Source organism: Marmota flaviventris, chromosome 2 (assembly GCF_047511675.1).
Source record: "Marmota flaviventris isolate mMarFla1 chromosome 2, mMarFla1.hap1, whole genome shotgun sequence".
NCBI classification, from domain to species: Eukaryota; Metazoa; Chordata; class Mammalia; order Rodentia; family Sciuridae; genus Marmota; species Marmota flaviventris.
Genome location: NC_092499.1, coordinates 121,343,612 through 121,368,679, shown reverse-complemented (window position 1 = coordinate 121,368,679; position 25,068 = coordinate 121,343,612). Strand labels below are relative to the sequence as shown.

The 25,068-nt window shown below is 36.3% G+C and overlaps 1 protein-coding gene across 6 annotated transcripts in view; it reads right to left on the bottom strand.

Moving 5' to 3' along the window:
• Positions 1-23,334, bottom strand: part of Scaper (S-phase cyclin A associated protein in the ER) — a 454,707-nt gene extending 431,373 nt beyond the window's left edge. For 2 of the 6 annotated variants that reach the window (XM_027925223.2, XM_071608497.1), the window contains exons 1-2: positions 23,260-23,334; positions 5,993-6,059 (exon numbers count right to left, since the gene is read on the bottom strand). In XM_027925223.2, the coding sequence (XP_027781024.2) occupies positions 5,993-5,998 (6 nt within the window). In that variant the 5' untranslated portion in view covers positions 5,999-6,059; positions 23,260-23,334. Of the gene's footprint in view, positions 1-2,051; positions 2,106-5,992; positions 6,060-8,242; positions 8,324-17,852; positions 18,192-23,259 lie in introns of those variants that run through there. The other 4 variants (XM_071608494.1, XM_071608493.1, XM_071608495.1 and 1 more) reach the window with 4 other exon arrangements.
• Positions 23,335-25,068: the final 1,734 nt, after the last annotated feature.

Sequence of the window (25,068 nt, the reverse complement as noted above, 5' to 3'; positions counted from 1 at the left end):
AAGTTAAATTATCATTTTAAGATTTGTTTTGTAATTTGAGCAAGAGTAATTGAAATGTTATTTTATACTTTGAGGGATTTGTCCAGTAACGAGGGTAGATATGCTAATGGTACTGGAATACTCTCTGTGTGTCATTGCTTTTTGTGGAATATGATATGTTTGTTCATGCCAGTGACTAAGTACATTGATTCATGAGTGTCTGGAATTATGTGTATATAAATACATACATATATCTGGGCTCTTTATCTACATTTTACTTTTTAAATTTTTTTCTCCTTTTCAAATACCTACCATAACTTGAGTCCCATTTTAAGGCTCTGTATATAATTGTTGTTCAATAAATATCTGCTTATTTTAAAAAAACAGGAAAAAAGAAACACAACAAAAACTGAAAATATTTTCAATTAAATGATAATAAAATTATAGCAGGTCAATATTTGTAGGATGCAGCTAAAGCCATGCTGGAAGGGAATTAACTGCTGTTTGGATGTTTAATATCCCCTAAATGCTAATGTACTAAAGGCTTGGTTTGTAGGGTAGTGCTACTGGAATGTGGTAGAACTTTTTAGGAGGAGGAACTTTATTGGTGGTCTTCAGGTCACCAAGAGAGTGCTCTCAAAGGGGACTGTGGGACTTAGGTATCTGTCCCTCTCTCCCTCCCCCTCTTTCCTCCTCTCTTTGCTCCAAAAATGCTGCCACCATGATATGCCACCATCTGTGCTCCCACCAGAACTGAAAAAATGCAGGCACCATGCCTCTGAACCTCCAAAACTATGAGCTAAATAAACCTTTTCTAATTAGCTAGTTGCCTTAGGTATTTTGTTGTAGTTAATGCAAAGTTGACTAATACAAAACTGTATAGCCTTAAATAACATATTACCTAGAGGCTAAAAATCAATAATAACAAGCCTCTATTTCAAGAATCTAGAAGAAAGTATCTTAAATCCAAAGAAAGAAGAAAGCAAATAATAAACTGCAAAAATCAAGAAAATACAATATCAACACATGATAGTGAAAAAAAAAAAAAAAAATCAATAAAACCAGAAGCGGCTTATTTTGAAAACACTAAAGAAATTTATGCACCCCTTGGCAAGAACGTTTCAGCAAAAACAAAAGAAGGCAAAAATACCCAGTATGAGGAATAAAAAAAAGATCATCACAATAGGTTACAGCATCTCCAAAAATTAAAAAGATAAAAGAATATTAAAAATTACATTATCAGGGCTGGGATTGTAGCTCAGTGGTGGAGCAGTTGATAGCATTTGTGAGGCACTAGGTTCAATCCTCAGCACCACATAAAAATAAATAAAATAAAGGTCCACAACAACTAAAAAATGTTTTTAGAAAAAATGACATTATGGGACTGGGGCTGGGCTCAAGGGCAGAGCACTCACCTAGCACGTGCACGGCCCTAGGTTCGATCCTCAGCACCACATAAAAATAAATAAATAAAATACAGATACTGTGCCCAACTACAACTAAAAAATAAATATTTTTAAATGATATTATTAATTAATTTGTAAATTTCTATGAAACTGACAAACTGATAATCTAAATTGTTATTGAAGAAATTGAATCCCACAAAAGAAAATCCAAGTCCCAATGGGTTTCACTAGTAAATTCTCCTAATAATTTAAGAACAAATTAAATTAAATTATTTTAGAGAAACAAATCCCGATTCATTTTGTAAGGCCTGCAGAACTATCAGAACCTAATAAGACAATACACTAAAGGTAAATTTTAGTTTAAGATCTTTCAAAAGTACTATGAGAAAATTATACACAAACACACACAAAAAAAACATTCACACATAAATATATATTTGCAAACAGAATCCAGATAACATATCACAACCAAGTTAACTTTAGAAATGTTAAGGGTGGTTTAACATTTCCAAATCAATTAATGAAATTCATCATAACAAAAGAGAAAAGCCTTGTATTCTTCTCAACAAATAAAAAAAAGTAAAATTCAACACTCATTCATAATAAAAATTCTTAGCAAACATTGCATTTATGGTATAATATTTTAAAAGGGGCAAGGATACATACCATCACCACTTCCTTTCAACAATGTACTGCAGGTCCCAGCCTGTACATATTCTTCTTTTTTTTTTTTTTTTAAAGAGTAATACTAGGAAAAATACAAGATAAAACTAGAGCACCTTGTTACACTTTTAGAAAGCACAGAAATACTCAAATAATAATAGGGTCATATCAAAAAGATACTAGAGGGGCTGGGGTTGTGGATCAACGGTAGAGCACTTGCCTCACACACGTGAAGCACTGGGTTCGATCCTCAGCACCACATAAAAATAAATAAACAAAATAAAGGTATTGTGTCCATCTACAACTATAAATAAATAAATAGATAGATAGATAGATAGATAGATAAATGATAAAAAAGACACCAGAGTCAGCTTCAAAGAGCGCCCACTGCCTAAATGAGGAATATTTGGGGGATCAAAATGTTATAATAGATTACAACATTAAATAATTTTTTTTAATTTTTTATTTGTTTTAATTAGTTATACATGACAGTAGAATGCATTTATGCACTTTGATATACCATACATAAATGGGATATAATTTCTCATTTTTCTGAGTGTACGTGTTACAAAATCATATTGGTCATGCAGTCACACATACACAAACAGTAATAATGTCTGTTTCATTCTACCATCATTCTACTATCCTCTCCCCTCCCATCACTTCTCTCTACCTAATCTAAGGTAATGCTATTCTTCCCTGGTGCCCCTCCCCGCCTTACTGTAAATCAGCATCCACATATTAGAGAAAATATATGGCCTTTGGTTTTGTGGGATTGGCTTATTTCCCTTAGCATAATATTCTCCAACTCCAACCATTTACTGGCGAATGCCATAATTTTACTTTTCTTTATAGATGAGTAATATTCCATTGAGTATATATACCACATTTTCTTTCACCATTCATCTATTGAGGGACACCTAGGTTGGTTCCATAGTCTAGCTATTGTGAATTGAGCCGCTATAAACACTGATATAGCTATGTCACTATAGTATGCTGATTTTTAAGTCCTTTGGGTATAAACCAAGGAGTGAGATACCCGAGTCAAAGGGTGGTTCCATTCCTAATTTTCTGAGGAATCTCCATATTGCTTTCCATAATGGTTGCACCAATTTGCAGTCCCACCAGCAATGGATGAATGTACCTTTTTCACCACATCCTCGCCAATATATATTGTTGCCTGTATTCTTGGTGATTGCCATTCTGACAGGAGTGAGATGAAATCTTAAGAGTAGTTTTGATTTGCATTTCTCTAACTGCTAGAGATGTTGAACACTTTTTCATATATTTGTTGATCAATTGTATTTCTTCTTCTGTGAAGTGTCTGTTCAGTTCCTTAGCCCATTTATTGATTGGGTTATTTGGGGGGTTTTGGTATTAAGTTTTTTGAGTTCTTTATATAGCCTAGAGATTAATGCTTTATTGGAGGTGCATGTGGTAAAGATTTTTCTCCCAATCTGTAGGCTCTCTCCTCACTTTATTGTTTCCTTTGCTGAGAAGCTTTTTAATTTGAATCCATCCCATTTATTAATTCTTGATTTTACTTTTTGCACTTTAGGAGTCTTGTTAAGGAAGTCAGATCCTAGGCCAACACGGTGAAGATTTGGACCTATTTTTTTCTTCTATTAGGCGCAGGGTCTCTGCTCTAGTGCCTAATTAAGTCTGATCCACTCTGAGTTGATTTTTGTGCAGGGTGAGAGAGAGGTTTAATTTCATTTTGCTACATATAGATTTCCAGTTTTGCCAGCACCATTTGTTGAATGGCTATCTTTTCTCCAGTGAATGTTTTTTGCATGTATGACATAACCATATTTATATGGGTTTGTCTCTGTGTCCTGTATTCTGTACCACTGGTCTACAAGTCTTTTTTTGGTGCCAATACCATGCTGTTTTATTACTATAGCTCTGTAGTATAGTTTAAGTTCTGGTATTGTGATGCCTCCTGCTTCACTTTTCTTGCTAAGGATTGATTGCTTTAGCTATTCTGGGTCTCTTATTTTTCCAAATAAATTTCATGATATATATTTATTTATATTGTAAATAGAATTTACAAATTCTATTTCTATGAAGACTGTCATTGGGATTTTAATTGGAATTGCATTAAATCTGTGTAATGCTTTTGGTAGTATGGCCATTTTGACAATATTAATTCTGCCTATCCAGGAGCATGGGAGATCTTTCCATCTTCTGAGGTTTTCTTCAATTTCTTTCTTTAATGTTCAACATTAAGTAAAATTTTAAAAACCTGAGTCCAGACAGATACTCACACAGATAAATAATTGAAAACAATACAAAAGTTTAATAAACGTTATCATCAATGAATTCTAAAACTAGTGACAATGTGATAAGATATAGGATATTTATACAGCTAGAAAGTATTTCTCCCAATTTCAAAGAGAAAACAAAAACTTCAAGGTAGAAAAGACTATCAATATATTAACCAAGTGATCAAAGTAGGATGCATTTGCATCATAAACCTCCTAATATCATACAAAAGAACACATCATTATTCATGGGATAGTCTGGCAAGAATGCAAAAGCTGAATCTAATCATGATTAAACATCATCTAAATTGAGGGAAATTCTTCAAAATAATGGTCTTGTACTCTTAAAAACAGCATAGTCAATAAAGACAAAAATGGCTGAAAATTTTTCCAGATTAAAGGAGATCAAAGACTTTTCACCATCAAGATAAAAATAACTATAACAGACACTGAGATAATGACAAGCTTGCAATATGTGCTGTGGACTATATAATAATATTGTATGAATATTAAATTTCCTGATTTCAATAACCAAATTGTGGTCATAAAAGAGAATGTCCTTGTTCTTAGGAAATACACACTTAAGTATTTAAGGCTTAAGGAATATGTTGACTTCAAATACTTTCAAACAATTCAAAGACAAATAAAAATAGAGTTTATGACCAAATTATCCTCATTGTAGGAAATTCTCAGGATATAGCAGGAAAATAACCCTAAACTACAGACACGAAAGATCAAACCCTTAGAACTGGTGGGGAGCCAGGGAGGATGACATAGAAAGACATAGATAAATGCACTACTGCCCTTATATCCAGAAGAGAGAGCTCTGCTCTGAGCCCCACACTTAAAAAGTTTCCACCTATCAAAACACATTAAAACCCAAACATAATCAGTAATTAATTACATAAAGAGAAATTGCAAAATGAACTGGGTCCTCCAGGTCAGACAATGGAGGAAAAGAAGGGCAAATCACAGCCTCTAGTTGGGTAAACCAGAGTAAGAATATCTAGTTTTGTTTAAGTTTGGCCACGCTGTGTCTCCACAAGGCTATGTATTCCACATATAACATTCCCTCTTCAGGAGGAAGTGGATACTTAGAACTGCCTGAAAATCTTGAATTGGAAAAGTAAAGTGTGCATGATGGGAACCTGTTTGCCTCATTTCTCTGGGGAGTTCAACCGCATTGCTCCTCAACCCAGATTCAGGAACTATACTGGCCTAACTGTCCTGCCTGCCCCAGAAGAGGAGCATGGTTCCAAAAGATGTAGATGGGTAAGAAAGCAGGCCAGGCAGTAGGAATGAGCTGATTTGTAACTTCAATATTAAAACATGGAAGAAGCTGTCTATATTCCTACCAAGTGTTAGGGGAAAGCCTAGGGAATAGCAATGGTTCCATTGCTACTAAATTTTAAAATATTAAATTTAAACAGATATTAAATTTAAAAACAATTATTAAATTTAAAGTTTTTTTTTGTTATTGATGGGACTTTTTTTTTTGATATGTGGTGCTGAGAATCAAACCCAGTGCCTCATACATGCTAGGCAAGTGCTCTCTATGACTGGGCTACAACCCCAATCCTAAGAAGATTTATTAATAAATGAAAAATAGATGGCAGGAAGCAGGGAAAAAAGAAAGGAAACAACATTAAGGTTAATCCTTAAGAGAATTTGATCACTTACCATCATTCTTTAATTCTCTTCTGTGCCAAGAAGATCATTTAATACATAAACCCATGGGGTATGACTCCTATAATAAAATATATGTATGCCTTTAGTCATAACATTATCAGAAAATCATATGTATTCATAAAAAGATACAAATCTTATCTCCACAGGTTTTATTACTTAAACACAATAAAACTGTTCCTTTTCAATGCCTGTTAGGATATAATATAGCAGGCTTTAAATACTCCACATTGAACAGTACCTATGCTCTCTAAAACATAAAATGGTAAAGAAACAGGGTTAATTACATGAGTATCATAGATATCCTAACACAAAGGCATCAAATTTTTCCCCACTTTTTTTACTGGTGCTTAATAGTTGTACATAATGGTGGGGTTTGTTGTTACATATTCATACATGCAAACAATATAACAACATAATTTGGCCAATATCACTCTCCTGCATCAAGTTTTTTTCAACTAATAAACACACAAAACACACACACACACACATTTACATTTTAATCCAACTCACATATATTTCACTGAAAGAAAGGCTTCATGAAGTAATATTTATTTCTATTGTGTGAGATGTACTCTGATACATAGAATCATACATACTCTTCATCTCAAAGTAAAAAATAAGTCTTCAGAGTAGCCTACCACATGTTAAATTTTCTCTCTTCCCTTACCTCCCCTTCTTCATATTCATTCCATTCTAATTACACTGCCCTCTTTTTTTTAAATATTTTTAGTTGTGGATGGACACAGTAATTTTATTTTATTTATCTTTCTATATGGTGCTGAGGATGGAACCCAGTGCTTCACGTGCTAGGCAAGTGCTCTACCACTGAGCCACAACCCCAGTCCCACACTGTCCTCTTTATGCTCCCTAACATGCAAGACACACTGTAACCTCAGGGATATTTATATCTGTTGGACCCCTATCTGGAATACTCAACATTTACTATCTTCGCACAAAAGTCATTTTTCAGTGAGGCCTTCACAAGTAACTTCAAAATTGCAATGCTTCCAGACCAACAAAAGCTACAGGAGCACATCACTACTAGAAAAATGTACTAAAGAGGAGTGAGTTGTGGCTCAGTGGTAGATTGCTCGTCTAGCACACATGAGGCACTGGATTCAAACTTCACCACCACGTAAAAATGAAATAAAAAAATTGCGAAGGACGGAAGGACGGATGGAAGGACGGACGGACGGACGGACGGAAGGAAGGAAGGAAGGAAAATAACTGTAAGTTAAGCCTGGCATGGTGGTTCATGCTTGTAATACAAACAACTAGGAAGGTTGAGGCAGGAGGATCCCAAGCTTGAAGCCAGATTGGGCTACTTAAGGAGACCTTGTCTTGAAATTTAAAAAAAGGTTGCAGATGTAGCTCACTGCTTGCCTAGAATGTGAAAGCCCTGAGTTTAACCCCTGTATCCCAAAAATAGTAATAAAAAATAAAAACAATAAGCCAGGTAGAGTGACATACACCCTTGGTTCCAGCTTCTTGGGCAGCTGAGATAGAAAATCACTTCAGCCCAGAAGTTCAAGGCCAGCCTGGACAACATATCAAGATCCTGTCTCTAAATAACTAAACAAAACATAAAGTGTAACTCCAGTAATTAGTAATGAATACACAATGTATAAGAAATATAATTTGTGATATCACTAACATAAAATGTGAAGAGAGAAGTTACAATATAGTTTTCATGTGTAATTTAAGTTAAGCTGTTATCACTCTTAAAATACACTAATAACTATAAGATGTTTCATGTAAACTCATGGCAACCACAAGGAAAAAATGTAGTAGATAGACAAAAATATCAAAGCATACACAGCAAAAATAATCAAATCACAAAAGAAGACATCAAGAGAGGAAGAATTTAACAGAAACTACAAAACTGTCAGAAAACAATTACTAAATGGTAGTAAGTCCTTTCCTGATTGTAATTACTTTTAAGTGTAAGTGGATTAAATTCCTTAAACAAAAGACATAGAATAACTAAACGGATTTTTTTTTAAAGATCCAATGACATGCTTGCTATAAGAGACTAGCTTTCAGAACACACATAAGGCTGAAAGCAAAGGGATAGAAACAGTTATCCATGCCAATGGTAACCAAAAGAAAGCAAAGGTAGCTATACTTTCATCAGACAAAAAAAGACTTTAAGCCAAAAACTGCCACAAAAAGGTCAACATATAATGATAAAGAAGTCAATTAATCAGGGCTGTGGTTATGGCTGAGCGGTAGAGCGCTCACCTTGAATGTTTGATCCTGGATTTGATCCTCAGCACCACATAAAAATAAATAAATAAATAAAGATATGGTGTCCATCTACAACTAAAAAATGAAAAAAAGAAGTAAATTAATCAAGAGTACATAACAATTATAAATATAAGTCCAAAATCAGAGCACCTGAAGATACAGGAAAAAATTAACATAATTGAAGAGAACATTACAACAATTAACAGTAGGGGGTTTCAATATCCTATTTTAAACAAGGTTAGATCAGGTATAAAAATCAACAAGGTAACAATGAACTTGAACAATACTGTAAACCAAATGAACCTAACAAACAAATGCAAAATATTCCACTTGAAACAGCAGAATACACATTATTGTCAAGCAAAAATGGCACATTTCCTAGGATAGACCATGTTAGGCCACAAAATAAATCTTAACAAATTCAAGAAGATTTGCAAGGTATTAAATTTTTTCATGGCCACACTGGTATGAAAGTAGAAATCAATAACAGGAAGAAAATTGAAAATTCACAAATATGTGAAAATAACACTCCTCAACAATCAATGGGTCAAAGAAGAATTCAAAAGAAGAAATGCTTAAATATTTTGAGGCAAATGAAATGAAAATAGACCAAAACATAAGGGATATAACAAATACAGCTTTAAAAGGGATTTTATAGCAAAATGCCTATATTAAAAAATAACAGGGGTCTGGGGTTGTGGCTCAGCAGTAGAGCACTTGTCTAGTACCTGTAAGGCAATGGGCTAGTTCCTCAGCACCACATAAAAATAAAATTAAAAAAACAAATATTAAAAAAAAAAAGAAAGAAAAAGAGGGGCTGGGGTTGTAGCTCAGTTGTGAATTGTTTGCCCACCACATGTGAAGCCTTGGGTTAGATCCTCAGCACCACATAAAAAGATAAATAAAATAAAGATACTGGGCTGGGGTTGTGGCTCAGCGGTAGAGCGCTCGCCTCGCACGTGCAAGACCCTGGGTTCGATCCTCAGCACCACATAAAAATAAATAAGTGAAATAAAGGTATTGTATCCAACTACAACTAAAAAATAAAAAATATTTTTAAAAAAAGATACTATGTCCATCTACAACTTGTGTATATATGCATATACAAACACACACACACACACACACACACACGAACACATATATAAGAAATATCAAGCATCTAATTTTACAACTCAAGGAACTAGAACAAGAATAAAATAAACCCACAGTGAGCAGAAAGAAGGAAATAATAAACATCAGAGTAGAAATCAATTAAACAGATCATAGAAAAACAAGAGAAAGATCAATGGTTTTGAAAGTTGTTTTTTGTTTTTGTTTTTGTTTTAAGATAAACAAAATTGAAAACCCTTTAGCTAGACTAAGAAAACAAAATAATAAGCCACAAGCAGGAGCGCACACCTGTAATCCCAGCGGCTAGGAAGGCTGAGACAGGAGAATAGTGGGTTCAAAGCCAGCCTCAGCAATGGCAAGGCGCTAAGTAACTCAGCAAGACCCTGTCTCTAAATAAAATACAAAACAGGGCTGGGGATATGGCTCAGTAGTCAAATGCCTCTGAATTCAATCCCCAGTACCAAAAAAAAAAAAAGAATCAAATAAGCAAAATTATAAATGAGAGACACTACAACTGATACCACAGAAATACAAAAGATTAGAAGAGACTACTATGAACAATGATATACCAATAAAATGAATAACTTAGAAACGGATAAATTCTGAGATGAACACAACATGCCAAGTATATATCATGAAGAAAAATTTAGGAGCTGAAGTTGTGGCTTAGAGGTAGAGCACTTGCCTAGCATGTGTGAGGCACTGGGTTCGATTCTCAGCATCAAATATAAATAAATAAAATAAAAACCCATTGTCAACTAAAAAATATTTTTAAAAAAATAAAAAGAGCTGGGGATGTGGCTCAAGTGGCTCGCCTGGCATGCACGCAGGGCGTTGGGTTCAATCCTCAGCACCACATAAAAACAAAATAAAGATGTTATGTCCACCGAAAACTAAAAAAATAAAATAAATATGAAAAAATCCTCTCTCTCTCTCTTAAAAAAAAAAAAAGAAGAAGAAAAATTTACCATAACAAAAGAGACTAAATCAATAGTTTAAAAACTCAGGCTGCAACTGAGTACAATGGCACATGCCTATAATACTACTGACTGGGGAGGCTGAAGCAGAAGGATCACAAGTTTTAGGGGGAAAAAAAAAAGTGTGGGAGGGGGCCCTCACAGGGGATACTGTTCAGTGGTGGAGCACCACTGTGTTCAATTCCCAGTATTAGGGGGGGTGGGGGTCAGGAAAAAAAAATCTCAGGCTGGAGTATAGCTCAGTCATAGAGAACTTGCCTAGCATGTACAAGACCCTGGTTTCAATCCCAAGCATCACAGAAAAAGAAAAAAGAAAGAAAAACCTCAACAAAGAAGAGCTCAGGATCACACTGGCTTCAATGCTAAATTCTACCAAACATTTAAAGAATGTTTTCAAACTCCTTCCAATAAAGAGGAGGGAACTTCCAAACTTGTTTCGTGAGGCCAGCATTAGTATAATAACAAAGTCAGATTTGGGCATTACAAAATATAAAATTACAGGCCAATATCCCTAATGAATGCAGATTCAAAAATACTCAACAAGGGGGCTAGGGCTGTGGCTCAATGGTAGAGCACTCAGCTAGCTTGCACAAAGCACTGGATTCAGTCCTCAGCACCACATAAAAATAAAAAAAAAAAAATAAAGATGTGTCCACCAAAAACTAAAAAATAAATATTAAAAAATTTTTAAAAAAATTATCTCTCTTGGGGCTGGTGATGTGGCTCAAGCGGTAGCGCGCTCGCCTGGCATGCGTGCGGCCCGGGTTCGATCCTCAGCACCACGTACAAACAAAGATGTTGTGTCAGCCGAAAACTTAAAAAAAAAATAAATAAATATTTTAAAAATTCTCTCTCTCAAAAAAAAAATTCTCTCTCTTTAAAAAAAATAATAAAATAAAGGTATTGTGTCCACCTACATATATTAAGAAAAAAAAAAACACTCAACAAACCTCTAGTAAAACTAGTTGGAAAAAAAAAAAAGAAACATAAGTCATGGAATGGGATTTATCCCTGGGATTCAAGAATATTTCAACACACTTAAGTCAATAAATATGATATACCATATTAACAAAATAAAGGACAAAATCTTATGATCATATGAGTAAATGCAGAAAAAAGCATTTAACAAAATTCAACATACTTTCATGATTAAAAACTCTCAAAAATTTAAGTATCAAAGGAATGAATCTCAATATAATAAAGGTCATATTAGGATAAGCCCACAGTTAAACATCTTAAGTGAAAAACTAAACTGATTTCCTCAAAGATCAAGAGCAAGACAAAGATGCCCACTCTCACCAAATCTATTCAATATAGAAATCCTAGCCAGAGCAATTAGTCAATGGGGGAAAAAAAAACAACAGCATTCACACTGGAAAAAAGTAAAACCATATCTGAAGATGAAGAGTGTGTGGGTGTACATGTAGTTATTTATAGAAAACACTCTAGACTCTACCAAAAAAAAACTGTTAGAACAAATACATTCAGAAAAGTTGCAAGACTCAAAATCAATATACAAAAAAATCAAGTGTTTACTAACACTATTACTATATATTAACAATGAACTATCCAAAAAAGAAATCAAAACCACAATTCCATTTCAATAGCATCAAAAAACAATGAAAATACGAATAAATCTAACCAAAGAAGTAAAAGATCCCTATACTAAAAACTATAAAATACTGATGAGATAAATTGAAGATAACAAATAAATGGAAAGATATCCCATGTTTATGGAATAGAAAAACTAACATTGTTAAAATATCCATACTACCCAAAATGGTCTACAGATTCAATGTAATCCCTATCAAAATTTCAATGTCACAAAAAAGGGGAAAAAAATCCTAAAATCTGTATGGAGCTACAAAAGACCCTAAACAGTAAAAGAATCTTAAACAAAAAAGAATAAAATTGGAGGCATCAAACTACCAATTCTAAAACATACAACAAATGGAAATCAACAATGAGTGGGGAATGGGTAAGCAGGAGGCCTCAGTGGATTCCCTAAAGCATCTACTGCTGGAAAAGCCTATGGCCCTCACAGACCCTGAATCTTGTCTGGTAGCTTCTGGATTACCTATATTACTGTACTGCCCCAGAGGACAAGTCCAAACCATGTTGTGCTCTCACCCATCCAGGATCCTGCTGCACAGTTCCATCTTGGGACTCTGTCCACCTGGATTATAGCTATATAGTACACACCACATGTTAAGCCACAAAACAAGCCTCACAAATTGTTTAAAATCCAAATCACATCACACCTGTTCTCTAACCACAATGGAATAAAGCTAGACGTCAACAAGAGGTATTCTAGAAATTATATAAATATTTGGAAATTAAGCACTATGCTCTTGAACAACCAATGGGTCAATGAATAATCAAAAGAAAAATTTAAAATTTTTCTTGAATAAAAATGAAAATATAGCATACCAAATCCATGGGATACAGCAAAAGCAATACTAAGAGAGAAATTATAGCAATCAACACCTTCATTAAAAAAGAAAGATTCCAAATAATTCCTACCTAATAATGCAACTCAAGGAACTAGAAGAACAAACCAAACCCAAAATTAGTCAAAGTCAGGAAATATCAAACATCAGAGCAAAAAATAGAGACTTTTAAAAAATATAAAAGACCAATGAAACAATGTTGATATTTTGTAAAGATGAAAAAAATAGGCAAACCTTCAGCTAGACTAACCAAGAAAAAAGGCTCAAATAAATAAAATCAGAATGGTATTACAACCTATACCACAGAAAATACAAAGGATCATTAGAGACTATTATTAACAACTTGGAAAAACTAAAAGTGGTGAAATCAACGTCTGAATATATATAACACGCCAAAATTGAACCATGAGGACACAGAAAACCTAATGAACCAATAATGAATAACAAAAATTATATTGATAATTGAAAGTATCCCAACAAAGAAAATCCTACGACTGGAGGGCTTCACTGCTGAATTTTATCCAACTTTTGAGGAGGACTACCACCAATTCTTCTCAAACTACTCCAAAAACTTCAGAGAGAGAATTCTTCCAATCATTCTATGAGACAAGAATTTCTAATACCAAAACCAAACATGGACAAAACAAAAATAGAAAACTACAGACCAATTCCTTGACAAACATAAATGCAAAAATTCTCAACAAAACACCAGCAAACTGAATCCAACAGCACATCAAAAAGATTACACCACAAGATCAAGTCGGATTTATCCCAGAGATGCAAGATTGAACGCAATAAACATAGTTTCATATCCACAGAATGAGGGGCAAAAAATCATATGAATGTCTCAATAAATATAGAAAAACATACAATAAAATCCAACATTGTTCCATGTAAAAATCCTCAACAAATTAGATATAGACCACTCAATAAAGGCTACATATGACAAATCCATAGCCAACATCAGACTGAATGGGGGAAAGACTGAAATAATTTCTTCAAATATCAGGAACAAGACAAAGATATCTACTTTCACTACTCTTATTCAACATAATATTGGAACTCTTTCAGAGAAATAAGGAAAGGTTTAAATAAAGGATATCCAAACAGAAAAGAATAAGTCAAATTATCTGCTTGTAGAAGACATATTTAAGAAAAACCTACATATAAAAAAAAAAACCTAAAGACTCAACCAAAAAGCAATGTTAGAAATACTAAATTCAGTAAAATTGCATAATACAAAAATCAAGCCAGGCACAGTGGCACACACCTATAATTTCAGCGGCTAGGAGGCTGAGACAGAAGAATCACAGTTTAAAACCAGCCTCAGCAATGGGGAAGCACTAAGCACTCACTGAGACCCTGTCTCTAAATAAAATAGAAAACAGGGCTGGCTGGGGATGTGGCTCAGTGGTCGGGTGCCCCTAAGTTCAATCCCCAGTACTCGTCCCCTCAAAAAAAAAAATCAACAGCATTTTATATATCATAACAAAATTTCTGAGAAAAAAAATGAAAAAAGCAATCCCAATCAGAGTAGCTACCCAAAAAAAAGTACCTAGGAATGAATTTATCCAAGGAAGTAACTAATCTCTTCAGTGAACATTACAAAACACTATTGAAAGAAATTGAACAGGACACAAAAAACTGGAAAAACATCCTAGATTCATGGATGGGAGGAATTAAAATTGTTGAAATGCCTATGACTAACAAAAGTGATTTATAGATTTGGTGCAATTCCCATCAAAATATCAAGGACATTATTTATAGAATTAGAAAAAGCACTCCTAAGAGTGGAACCACAAAAATTTTCAAACATCCAAAGCTATCCTCAGCAAAATAAACAAAGCTAGAGTCATCACACACAATGCATGATTTCAAAACATACTATAAATATGTAAAGTAACCAAAAAAGCATGGTACTGGCATAAAAACGGACATAACCCAATGAAACAGAAAGTAGAACCCAGAATAAATTCACATATCTAGATTTTCAACAAAGGAATCAACACTGGAGAAAAGAGTGTCTTTCATGTATAGCGCTGGAATATGCAAGTATCTATCTGTCACTATACACAAACATCTACTCAAAATAGATCAAAAGACTGAAATGTGAGGCCCATAACTATGAAATTTATGGAAAAAAGCATAACAGAAAAGCTTCCTGACAATAATTTTGGGGGGTATGACCCCAAAAGCACAGATAACAAAAGTTGACAAATAGGATTGAATAAAACTAAAAAGCTCCTGCAAAGAAAACAGAGCAAAAAACTGACCTACAGAGCATGACAAAATATCTACAAACCATACTTCTGATAAGGGTTAATATCCAAAATAGACAAGAAACTCAAAAACTCAACACTAAGAAAGCAAATAACCAAATTAAAAGATGGGCAAAGGAGGGTTGGCGCTATAGCTCAGTGGCAGAGCACTTGCCTAGCATTGTGAGGCACTGGGTTCAATCTTTAGCACCACATAAAAATAAACAAATAAAGGCATTCTGTCCATCTACAAACTACAAAAAAAAAAAATTAAAAGATGGCAAAGGACCTGAATAGATGGTGCCAAAAGGAAGACACTCAAGTAGCCAACAGGTATATGAAAAATGCTCAATATCATTAATAATCAGGGAAATGCAAATTAAAACCATAATGACATCTCACTCCACACCTGTTAGATTGGCTATTATCAAAAAGATAAAAAGATAACAAATAATGGCAAGGATGTGGAGAAAAACAAATTCGTACACCACTGGTAGGAATGTAAATTAGCACAGCCTTTACGAAAAACAGTACAAAGTTCCTCAAAACATTAAAAATAAAATGACCATATGATCCAGGAATCCCACTTCTGGTTATATATCTGTTATGGGTTGGATGTGAGATGTCCCCAAAAGCTCACATGTGAGACAATGCAAGAAGGTCTGGAAGAGAAGTGATTGGGTTATGAAAGTCTTAACCTAATTGGTAAATTAATCTCCTGATGGGATTAGCTGAATGGTAACTGAAGGCAGGTAGAGTGTAGCTGGGAGAGGTGGGTCTCTGGGGCCATGCCTTTGGGATATGATATATATTTTATATCTGGCAAGTAAAGTCTCTCTCTGCTTCCTAATCGTCATATGAGCCACTTCCCTCTACCACACTCTTCCACCATGATATTCAACCTCATTTGAACCCTGAGGAATGGAGCCAGCTGTCTGTGGACTGACACCTCTGTAACCATGAGCCCTCAATTAACTCCTATAGTTGTTCTGGTCAGGGTTTTTTAGTCACAGCAGTGAGAAAACTGACTAGAACAATATCCAAAGGAAATGAAATCCATATGTCAAAGAGATAATCTAAAAATCCCATGTTCATGTCAGCATCATTCACAAATCCAAGATATAAGATCATCAATGGATGAATACATGCATGGAATACTATTTAACCATAAAATGAAGGAAATCACTATTTCCAACAATGCAAATGAATATGGAAGATATTATGCAGTGAAATAAGCCAGACACAGAAAGATAAACACTGTATATGATCTCACTTACATATAGATCTTTAAAAAAAATAAATTAACTCATAGACACAGAAAGTAGAATGGTGGTGACTAGGTACTGGGGGAGGAGATGGAGAAATGGGGAGATGCTGGTTAAATGGTTAAATTTAAATGATTAAATGGCATGTTTCAGTTAAGACAGGATCAATGAATTCTAGAAATCTATAGTACAGCATGGAGATTGTAACTAATAATACATTGTATAATTTTAAATTGCTAAGAGATTAGATCTTAAATGTTCTCACCACAAAAAAAAAAAAAGGTCTGTGTGGTAACTGAAGCTAATTACCTTGATTTAATCATTTCACAGCCATATACATTCCTATAGAATGTACTGTAGATACATATAACTTTTGTCATTTATACCTTAATAAAACTGGGGGGACTGACACCTCATCTATTTTTCATCTTCCCTTACATTATATATTTACTGATGGTACTGTCTCCTCCTACAAGAATGTAAGCTCAATGATGCTTACTGATTTTGTTACCACTATAGCCCCAGAACATAGAACAGTGCCTAGCACTGAGCAGGTATTAATTAAATACTTACTAATGATCATAAACAGCCCTTGCTATAGAATTTTTGCCCTCCTTATTACTTTCTTTCCACTCGCTATATATTCAAAGTCTACCAACTCTTGAAAGCTAGCTCAAAAGTAATCTTCATGAAACCTGCCTTTTTTTTTTTTTAAGTAGCACAAGAAATTGAAGCCAAGCCTGCAAGTGCAAGGCAAGCACTCCACTGGAAGCCATGAAGCCTACTCTTACATCCCAGCTGACAGAGATCTTCACCTGGACTCCCAGTCAACTCTGTGTGTATTCTTTCCCTCTAAAAGTTGGGGAAATATTCAGTGATTGAGTGCCTCTGAGTTCAATCCCCAGTACCAGAAAAAAAGAAAAAAGTTGGGGAAAAATTTATAGTGGAAAGAGTATAAATCATCATTGGAATCAACCAAATCACTTGCTACATAATCTTGAAATTTTCATCTAACTTCTAAGTAACAGTATTCTCATCTATAAAAATGAATGAAATTTAGGTATTTGCCCAGAGAAATAAAAACATATTTTTCACACAAAGACCTATATATAAATATTCACAGCAGTTTCATTCAAAATAGTACAAAACAAAGCTGCATGTGGTGGTACACACCTATAATCCTGGCTATTTGAAGGCTAAGGTAGGAGGATTGCAAGTTCAAGGCCACCTAGGAAATTTAACAAAAGCCTGTATCAAAATTAACAACAAAAACAGAAACAAAAAAATAGAGAAATGGGGACAGAGCTCAGTGGCAGAGTATTTGCCTAGCCTGCATGAGGCCATGGGTTCAATTTCAAGTACCACAAAAAAGGAAAAAAAAAAAAAACCTAGAAACTCAAAATATCCATCAACAGAAAAATACATTTTCAAATTGTAGTATATCCATATAATGCTATTCACCAATAGGAATCAACTGTTGATACACACAACAAAACAAATACCACAGATAACATGCTTGGAAAAAGAAACTGCACACTCACCAATAAGTCAATGGTCAAAAAGACAAAACCAGTGCTGGAGAGAATGTAGAAAAACTAGAATCCTCTTCACACACTGCTGTGAGAATATAAAATGCTACAGTTGACTTAATAAACCTTCTGAAAATTCCTCACAAAGTTATGCACAAAGCTACAATGAAATCCAACAATTCCACTCCTAAGTGTACACTCATGAGAAATGAAAACATAAGTCCAGACAATTATTTGTATGAGATAACCACGAGAATGGGAAGTTATACTCCATGTGTCTATGTCAAAATAGATTCTACTATCATGTATAACTAAAGAGAATTAAAAAACACACTTGGACAAGAATGTTCATGCCAGCATTGTTCATAATACCCAAAAACAGAAACAATCAGGTATCCATCAACTGATGAATAGATAAATAAAATGTGGTATATCCACACAATGGAATACTATTCAGTGATTAAAAAGGGATGAACTCCTGATATATACTACCGTATGGATGAACCTTGAAAACAATATGCCAAATACAAAAGACCAGACATAAAAGACCACATATTATGAGATTCCATTAAGTGGTATGTCCTAAATAGAAAATATAGAGAGTCAAAAAACAGATTAGGGCTGGGTCAGAAAATAAGATGGGGGAGGATAGGGACCAGAAAGGGGGAAGAAATGCTAATGGTTATGGGATTTCATATTGGAGTGTTGAAAATATTCTAAGATTTATTGTGGGGGGACTGGGGTTGTGGCTCAGTGGTAGAATGCTCACCTAGCCTGTGTGACACGCTAGGTTTGATCCTCAGCACCACATTTAAATAAAGTTATTGTGTCCAACTACAAATATTATATATATATATATATATATATATATAAAATATATATGTAAATAAATAAAATTAGGGGCTGGGGTTGTGGCTCAGCAGTAGAGGGCCTGCCTAGCACATGCAAGGCCCTGGGTTCAATCCTCAGCACCACATAAAAATAAAGGTATGTGTCCAACCAACTACAACTAAAAAATAAATATTTTTTTAAAATTAAAAATAATATTTATTGTGGTAACAGATACACAAATCTGTGAGTACATTAAAAAACCACTAAAGTCAGGGCTGGGGTTGTGGCTCAGCAGTGGAGCACTCGCCTAACACATGTGAGGCACTGGGTTTGATCCTCAGCACCATATAAAGAAAAAATAAAGGTATTGCGTCCACATACAACTAAAATAAATAAATAAATAAATATATATATATATATATATATATATATATATATATATATATATATAAAGGGACACCTCTCTTCATCTGAGTTTTGGTACACAGGTGGACTTTATGGTACATGAAATATATCTCAACAAAGTTGTTTTTAAAATAAGAAGGAAAAGAAACCTATGTCCTAATTCAAAATTTCAGTTACTTTCTTCATATTTACTATAATTATCACTCATGTTATTATTTACATAGCTTTTTCCTTTAAATTGACCACTTGTACTTAAGTTTGTAACACTATCAGTTAATAAAAAAAATATATAAATATGGCAAAATACTGACAGTGGTACTCAAATAAATGAAATTTAAGAAACTTGGTTGAAGCAAAACAATTGCCAAGCAGAGAAATGGAGCAGAAAAAAAAATTAAAACAAATCAGTGAGCAGACAATGATTACTAAGATTCACTGGGCAAAAGGTTTCTGATGAACTGCCAGGGATGAACTAAAATCTCACTGTTCTTATCCTGCCCTTTTTAGTACAAGAATGTCTGTGGAGATAACTGAAAGTCCTTGAGATAAAAATGTGAAAATGGGCTTGAGTGCCAGGAAAAGCACACCTCTCTTCATCTGAGTTTGGGTACACAGGTTGTAAAAGGACAAGGCATAAATGGCAAACCCAAAGTAGTAAGAAAATCACCGGCAGCATTACTTTTAAAAAATATAGGCCCATCACCAGCTGAAGCTAGAACAGCATATCTATGAATTGTTTCAATAATACCTGACAAAAAGTTAAAAAAAAAAAAGGTCTTTAATCAGAGTTCTCCTTCAATGCTCACAAAATCTATCACTTACTTTTCTGACCCTTAAGAAAATCTATTTGCCTTTCTGAGTCTGGTACTTCAACAATTATACTCAAAAACAATGGATAATTTTTGCTTTTCCATGTTTTGCTTATTAGGGTAAAAATGAATATTTTGAAGAGTAATATGGACATTTCATAACTCCTTGTTATTAATGAGGTTTGCAATTACTTCTATATATACTGCCATTGATATCAACCAAGAGGTATTTAATTTCTCCCATAATAGTAACATGCTCCAGGGCTGGGGATAGAGCTTGGTGGTAGAACACTTGCCTGACATGGGTGAGGCACTGGGTTTGATCCTCAGCACCATATAAAAATAAATAAATTCTGTCCATCTAACATTTACAACTAAAAAAAAAATTTTTTTAAAGTGTCATGCCCCATTGAAAATACAAAAACTCTCTTTTTCCTATTCTGTATCAAAAGCAGACCTAACATATTGCAGTCTTTACAAGTGAAATATGATGTCTGAGATCTACTTTAAAACAATTTGGCAGCAAGCAGATTTTAGAAGACAAGATTGTCCACAGGCAAGTAACTGCTCAAACAGATTAGCCAAAGCAGCTCATTATTCTACTGTTTTTGCATGTTTTCAAAATACATATAATAAACTGTGCCTTAGGAAGAAATCATTAAAATGTAGCAACTATTTAGCAAAACTTCAAGATAACTTTAGTGTTTGTCATAGAGAACATTTCCTTCTAATATGTTTTTAAGACTGGCACCACTATTGGACTATAAGTCTTTTCACTGTTTATATTCCACAAGACCTATTATCAACCAATGAAAACCAAAAATGGCTATGAACAATATTACCATCCAGCAGAAAACAGCAAACAGAATTTTGTTACTTATTTTAATTATTGTTGTACAAGCCATCTTTAGTTTTCACATCTAAAATTTCAAAAATGGCAATTCCACAATGGATATCAGATTGCACCACTGGAGAGAAGTCTGTTAAACTTCCCAATAACGCCAGGTTAAGTGTTTAAAGAATGTTCACATGTAATTCCCAAAGGATTTTTGCTTTGCCTTTAAAGCCAGGTTGGCTTGTTGTCAGGTATGAAAGTGAAAAAAGAATTTTAAGTCCCTTCATCTTACTGATCTTTAAAACATTGCTGAGTTAAATGGGGCATGAACAAAATCTTACTATCTAATCAATCTTTTGGTATTTCTTAAATATCTATGAAACACAAAGGAAATACATTTTTAAAATCTGTCTAAAACACTATCGATGGGATCTCAAATCATCAAAATTCCTTATTTATAAGCACATTTGTAGGGAAACCCTGATTATGATCCCATGGTTGTTGAACAAACAGGCAAGTGTTTAACAATACTACTATGGTCTCAATCTTTATGTCCCCTCAAAACATATATGTTGAAATTCTAGCTCCCAAGGTATGAGTTTATTTTGTTGTCATCGGTCTGTTTGTTTTTCAGCACTGGAGAATGAACCTAGGGGCACTTTACCACTGAGCTATATTCCCAGTACTTTTTGAGACAGTCATATTAAGCTGCTGAGGCCAGCCTGGAACTTGTGATCCTCCTGGGATGTCCCAACAGCCCACAGTGATGGTATCTGGAAGTGAGAAGTTTGGGAAGTAATAAGTCAAGAGGGTAGTCCCCTCAAGAATGGAATAAATGCCCCTGTAGAGGCAGAAGGGAGACAGGTAGACGGTGTCATCTATGAACCAAAAAGCAGGCTATTATCAAACATGTAATTTGCAGGCATCCTGATCTTGGACTTTCCAAATTTTAAAAATGCAGCTCAAGGGAATAGGGAAAAAGGCAAAGAGCAAGCATTTACTAAGGGCTTACCAAAAAGCAGTTCTAAATACTTTACAGAGAACTCGTTTATTGCTCTTAACAAATTTATGAGGTGGACATTATCCATTTTACAGATGAGAAAACCAGGGCTCTGAATAATTAATTTGCCAAAAGTCGAGTGGTACAACTGGCATTGAAACTAAGATCCGTCTGCCTTCAAAGCCACCATATCATAGTTCCTCCCACAAAGGTAACTTTCCAAATCACTTTTGTCTAGCATGTCTGAGTTCCCGGGTTTGATCCAAAATAAAAATTTTTAACTCTTGAATTATTTAAAAATATTAATTCTTTGGATAATAGTTTTCAAATTATTTCAATATTTGTTATAAATCAATCTGCACCCAACAGTTTGAGGAATAGTCATTGTGAACAGAAAATTCAGAGACAAAGCACCAGAATGAGATACTGGTTAGATTATCAACCTTAGTTTAGAAAGCTTAACGCCAGATCTCACTACCAGGTGATCTAGAGCAAGTAATAATCTCTTTGAGCCCCAGTTTCCCCACTCATAAAATGTGCACAGCACCTATCCCATCCTGAGACCTCAAATTGTTTATGTAAAGTTTATGTGAATGAAATCGACTTGTAAACTAAATTACAATACAAATAAGGAATTAGATCTATCCAGTAAGATGACTATAATGAATAGCTATTTTCATCAACAATAACTTGGCACAAAGGAGAAAGATAATCCACTAGCAACAGGAAACTGCTTTCAGGCAGGCGGAGCCCAGCCTCAGAGGGTGCCGCTTGACAGCAGCAGGTGCTGCTTGGAGGAGTGATTTTCTGCCTGCTTTCTAACAATTCCTTTGCTCGCAGGAGCCTGTTCCGAGTCTACCCAGGTTCCTAAGCGCGACTGGAAATCGACGTGGGGAGGAAGGCGCAAATGAAGATTTGGGAAAAGGGCAGAGGCAGGAGGCTGGATCCTACCACTCCCAGGTGCGAGGCCTTGGTTAAACTCTTCAGGCCTAATGTAAGCATTTGTAAGATGGAGAGACCATTCCCGCCTGCACCCCTGCAGAGCTAAGACCAGCGGAGCAGGGAAAGCAAGGTAAACCCGGCTGACAATGAGAGATGATGCTAGCGATCATCTGTCAAAGGAGGGCAGAGAAAGGATGCTCCTCCGCAGGCCCCTCGCAATTCGGGCATTCCAGAAGGCTCGACACGCGCTGCCACAGCGACCCCCGTGAGGCAGCCTCCCACGCAGCCCTCCACCCGCGTGGTGCTCAGTCCCAGGTGCCCGGCACCCCGGCGGAGCCGCCCAGCGGGCTCAGACCCTGCCCACCCGCCCCCAGGCCTACTCAGCCGACCCCAGGGCGCTCCCAAGAGGCCACGGCTCCCCTCCCCCCGCAACGCTCCCTGCCCGCTCCGCCAGCACGCCCAGGTGAGCGGAGGCAGTGAAAGGGTGTACCCCGCCGCCATTTTGTCCCCTTGGTCCCCGCAACGCGTCCAGCTGGCCCGAGCCCCCACCGGGGCCCGCCCGGGTCTGCGAGACGCGCGCCCCTCGCGGACACTCACCCCAGGCCGCCCTGCGCAGTTCGGGGCGGTTCCGAGCGTCCCGCCGAGAAAGGGGCGGGGCAGGGCGGGGAGGCCTTGAAGGGGCGGGGCGGCGGCCGTCGCAGCACGTGACTCCAGCCGCGGCCTCGCCTCTCACTGCTCTGTGCCCCGCCGGCGCGCAGGCGCAGCCCTGTTCGCGCGTTTGGGGCTCCGTGGCGGTAGTGAGGGGTGTGGATGTGGCTGGCGGCCCCCGCCCGGTTGCTCCCCCAAAGCAGCTCCCTTCTCTAGACTGCGCTTCCACCTCTGCTTTTGGCCACACAACCTCCTCTCTCGGATTCAGTCCCCTCCCTCCGCCTGCTTTATCACCGCAGTTCACAGATTAAGGACCTAGAAATCCGCCTCACAAAAATCAGTACAAGTGAAAGTGCTTCACAAAAGCACACGGGACTACGCGAGCACGGCTTAGCCCCCAGCGCAAAGCTCTATTCGGACCCTCCGAGTGCCAGGCGTGGAAGGCTGCAAGTACCGAAAATCTAACAAGATATGTCTAATCTGCTTCGGAGAGTGCATAACGCGAATGAATTACATATTTAACCATATTTAAACCACAGTTCTGGAGTTCATAGAAAAGAGATTGCGCAAATTACCAATCGAGTGTTTCCCACCACTTTCATCCAGTTGACCCACAAGCTCTGTCCTTCGCTCGCCCTGTTTTCCCGCAGCAGCGGGATGCCCTGGTGTCTGGCAATTAGTGTAGAAGCGCTGTGGAGGCAAAGGACATGTTGATGGCAATGTGTGTCCCTCCTCTTGTCTTCTTAAAAACTCATTCAGTTATTCAAGAAATGTTTATAGGGCACTACTATAAGCCAGATATTATTCTAGGTGCTTAGAATTAATTTTTTTTAAAGACTCCGGGGGCGGGGGGAATCTGGCTTTTTGGAGCAGGGTAAAAACAATAAATGTAAACATAATGAATTATACGACAAAGTGGTAAGCACTAAGGTGAACAAAATGAATAGATTAAGGGGGATGGAGTAGAGAACATACTACAACTTCATAAAAGGTGGTCAGGGGCTTACTCATCAATATTCCTTTCCCCTCTCATTCCCATAAGCATTTAAACAACCTCAAGGCTGTCATGCTAAAATCTCCCACCCAAGCCAGACTCCACTTCGACCTCTCCTTCCTTCCTTCTCCTTTATGACCTGCCTTTTACCAATATCTCCAATTCCTCAATTACTACTCATGTCTGGACCTACTGCACTTTCATTATTGCCCCCATCACCTCCTGGAAATCATTTTTTTCCCCAAAGTCACTAGTATTTCCCCACTGTAGATTCTGTGGATGTTATCATCACAACCAGCCATAGTTTGGATTTTCAATATCCTCCCTAAGACTCCTATGTTGAAGCTTTGGTCCTCAACCAGTGGCCTATTGAGAAGTGGTGGAACCTTTAGGAGGTAAGACCTAGATGGAAGGAAGTCAGGTCATTGAAGACATGCTGCTGAAGAGGATTTGGAGAACCCCAGCCCCTCAGTTTCTCTTACTTGTTGCTTCCCAGTCTCCATGAGGCAACAGCTTTCTTCCTCAACTGTACACTCTCAGCATGATGTACTGCTTCACCATAGGCAACAGCACCAAGCAGCTATGAACTGCAACCATGAGCCAAAATAAACTTTTCCACCTTATAAGTTGGTTATCTCAGGTATTCTGGCACAGCAGAACTAACAATGCAGAACCTAACAATTTCTCTGCATGATAGTCCTCTCTGCAGGAAACTCTTTCCTTACCTTTCATTTTTACTCTCTCATTCTCACTTATCCATTCCC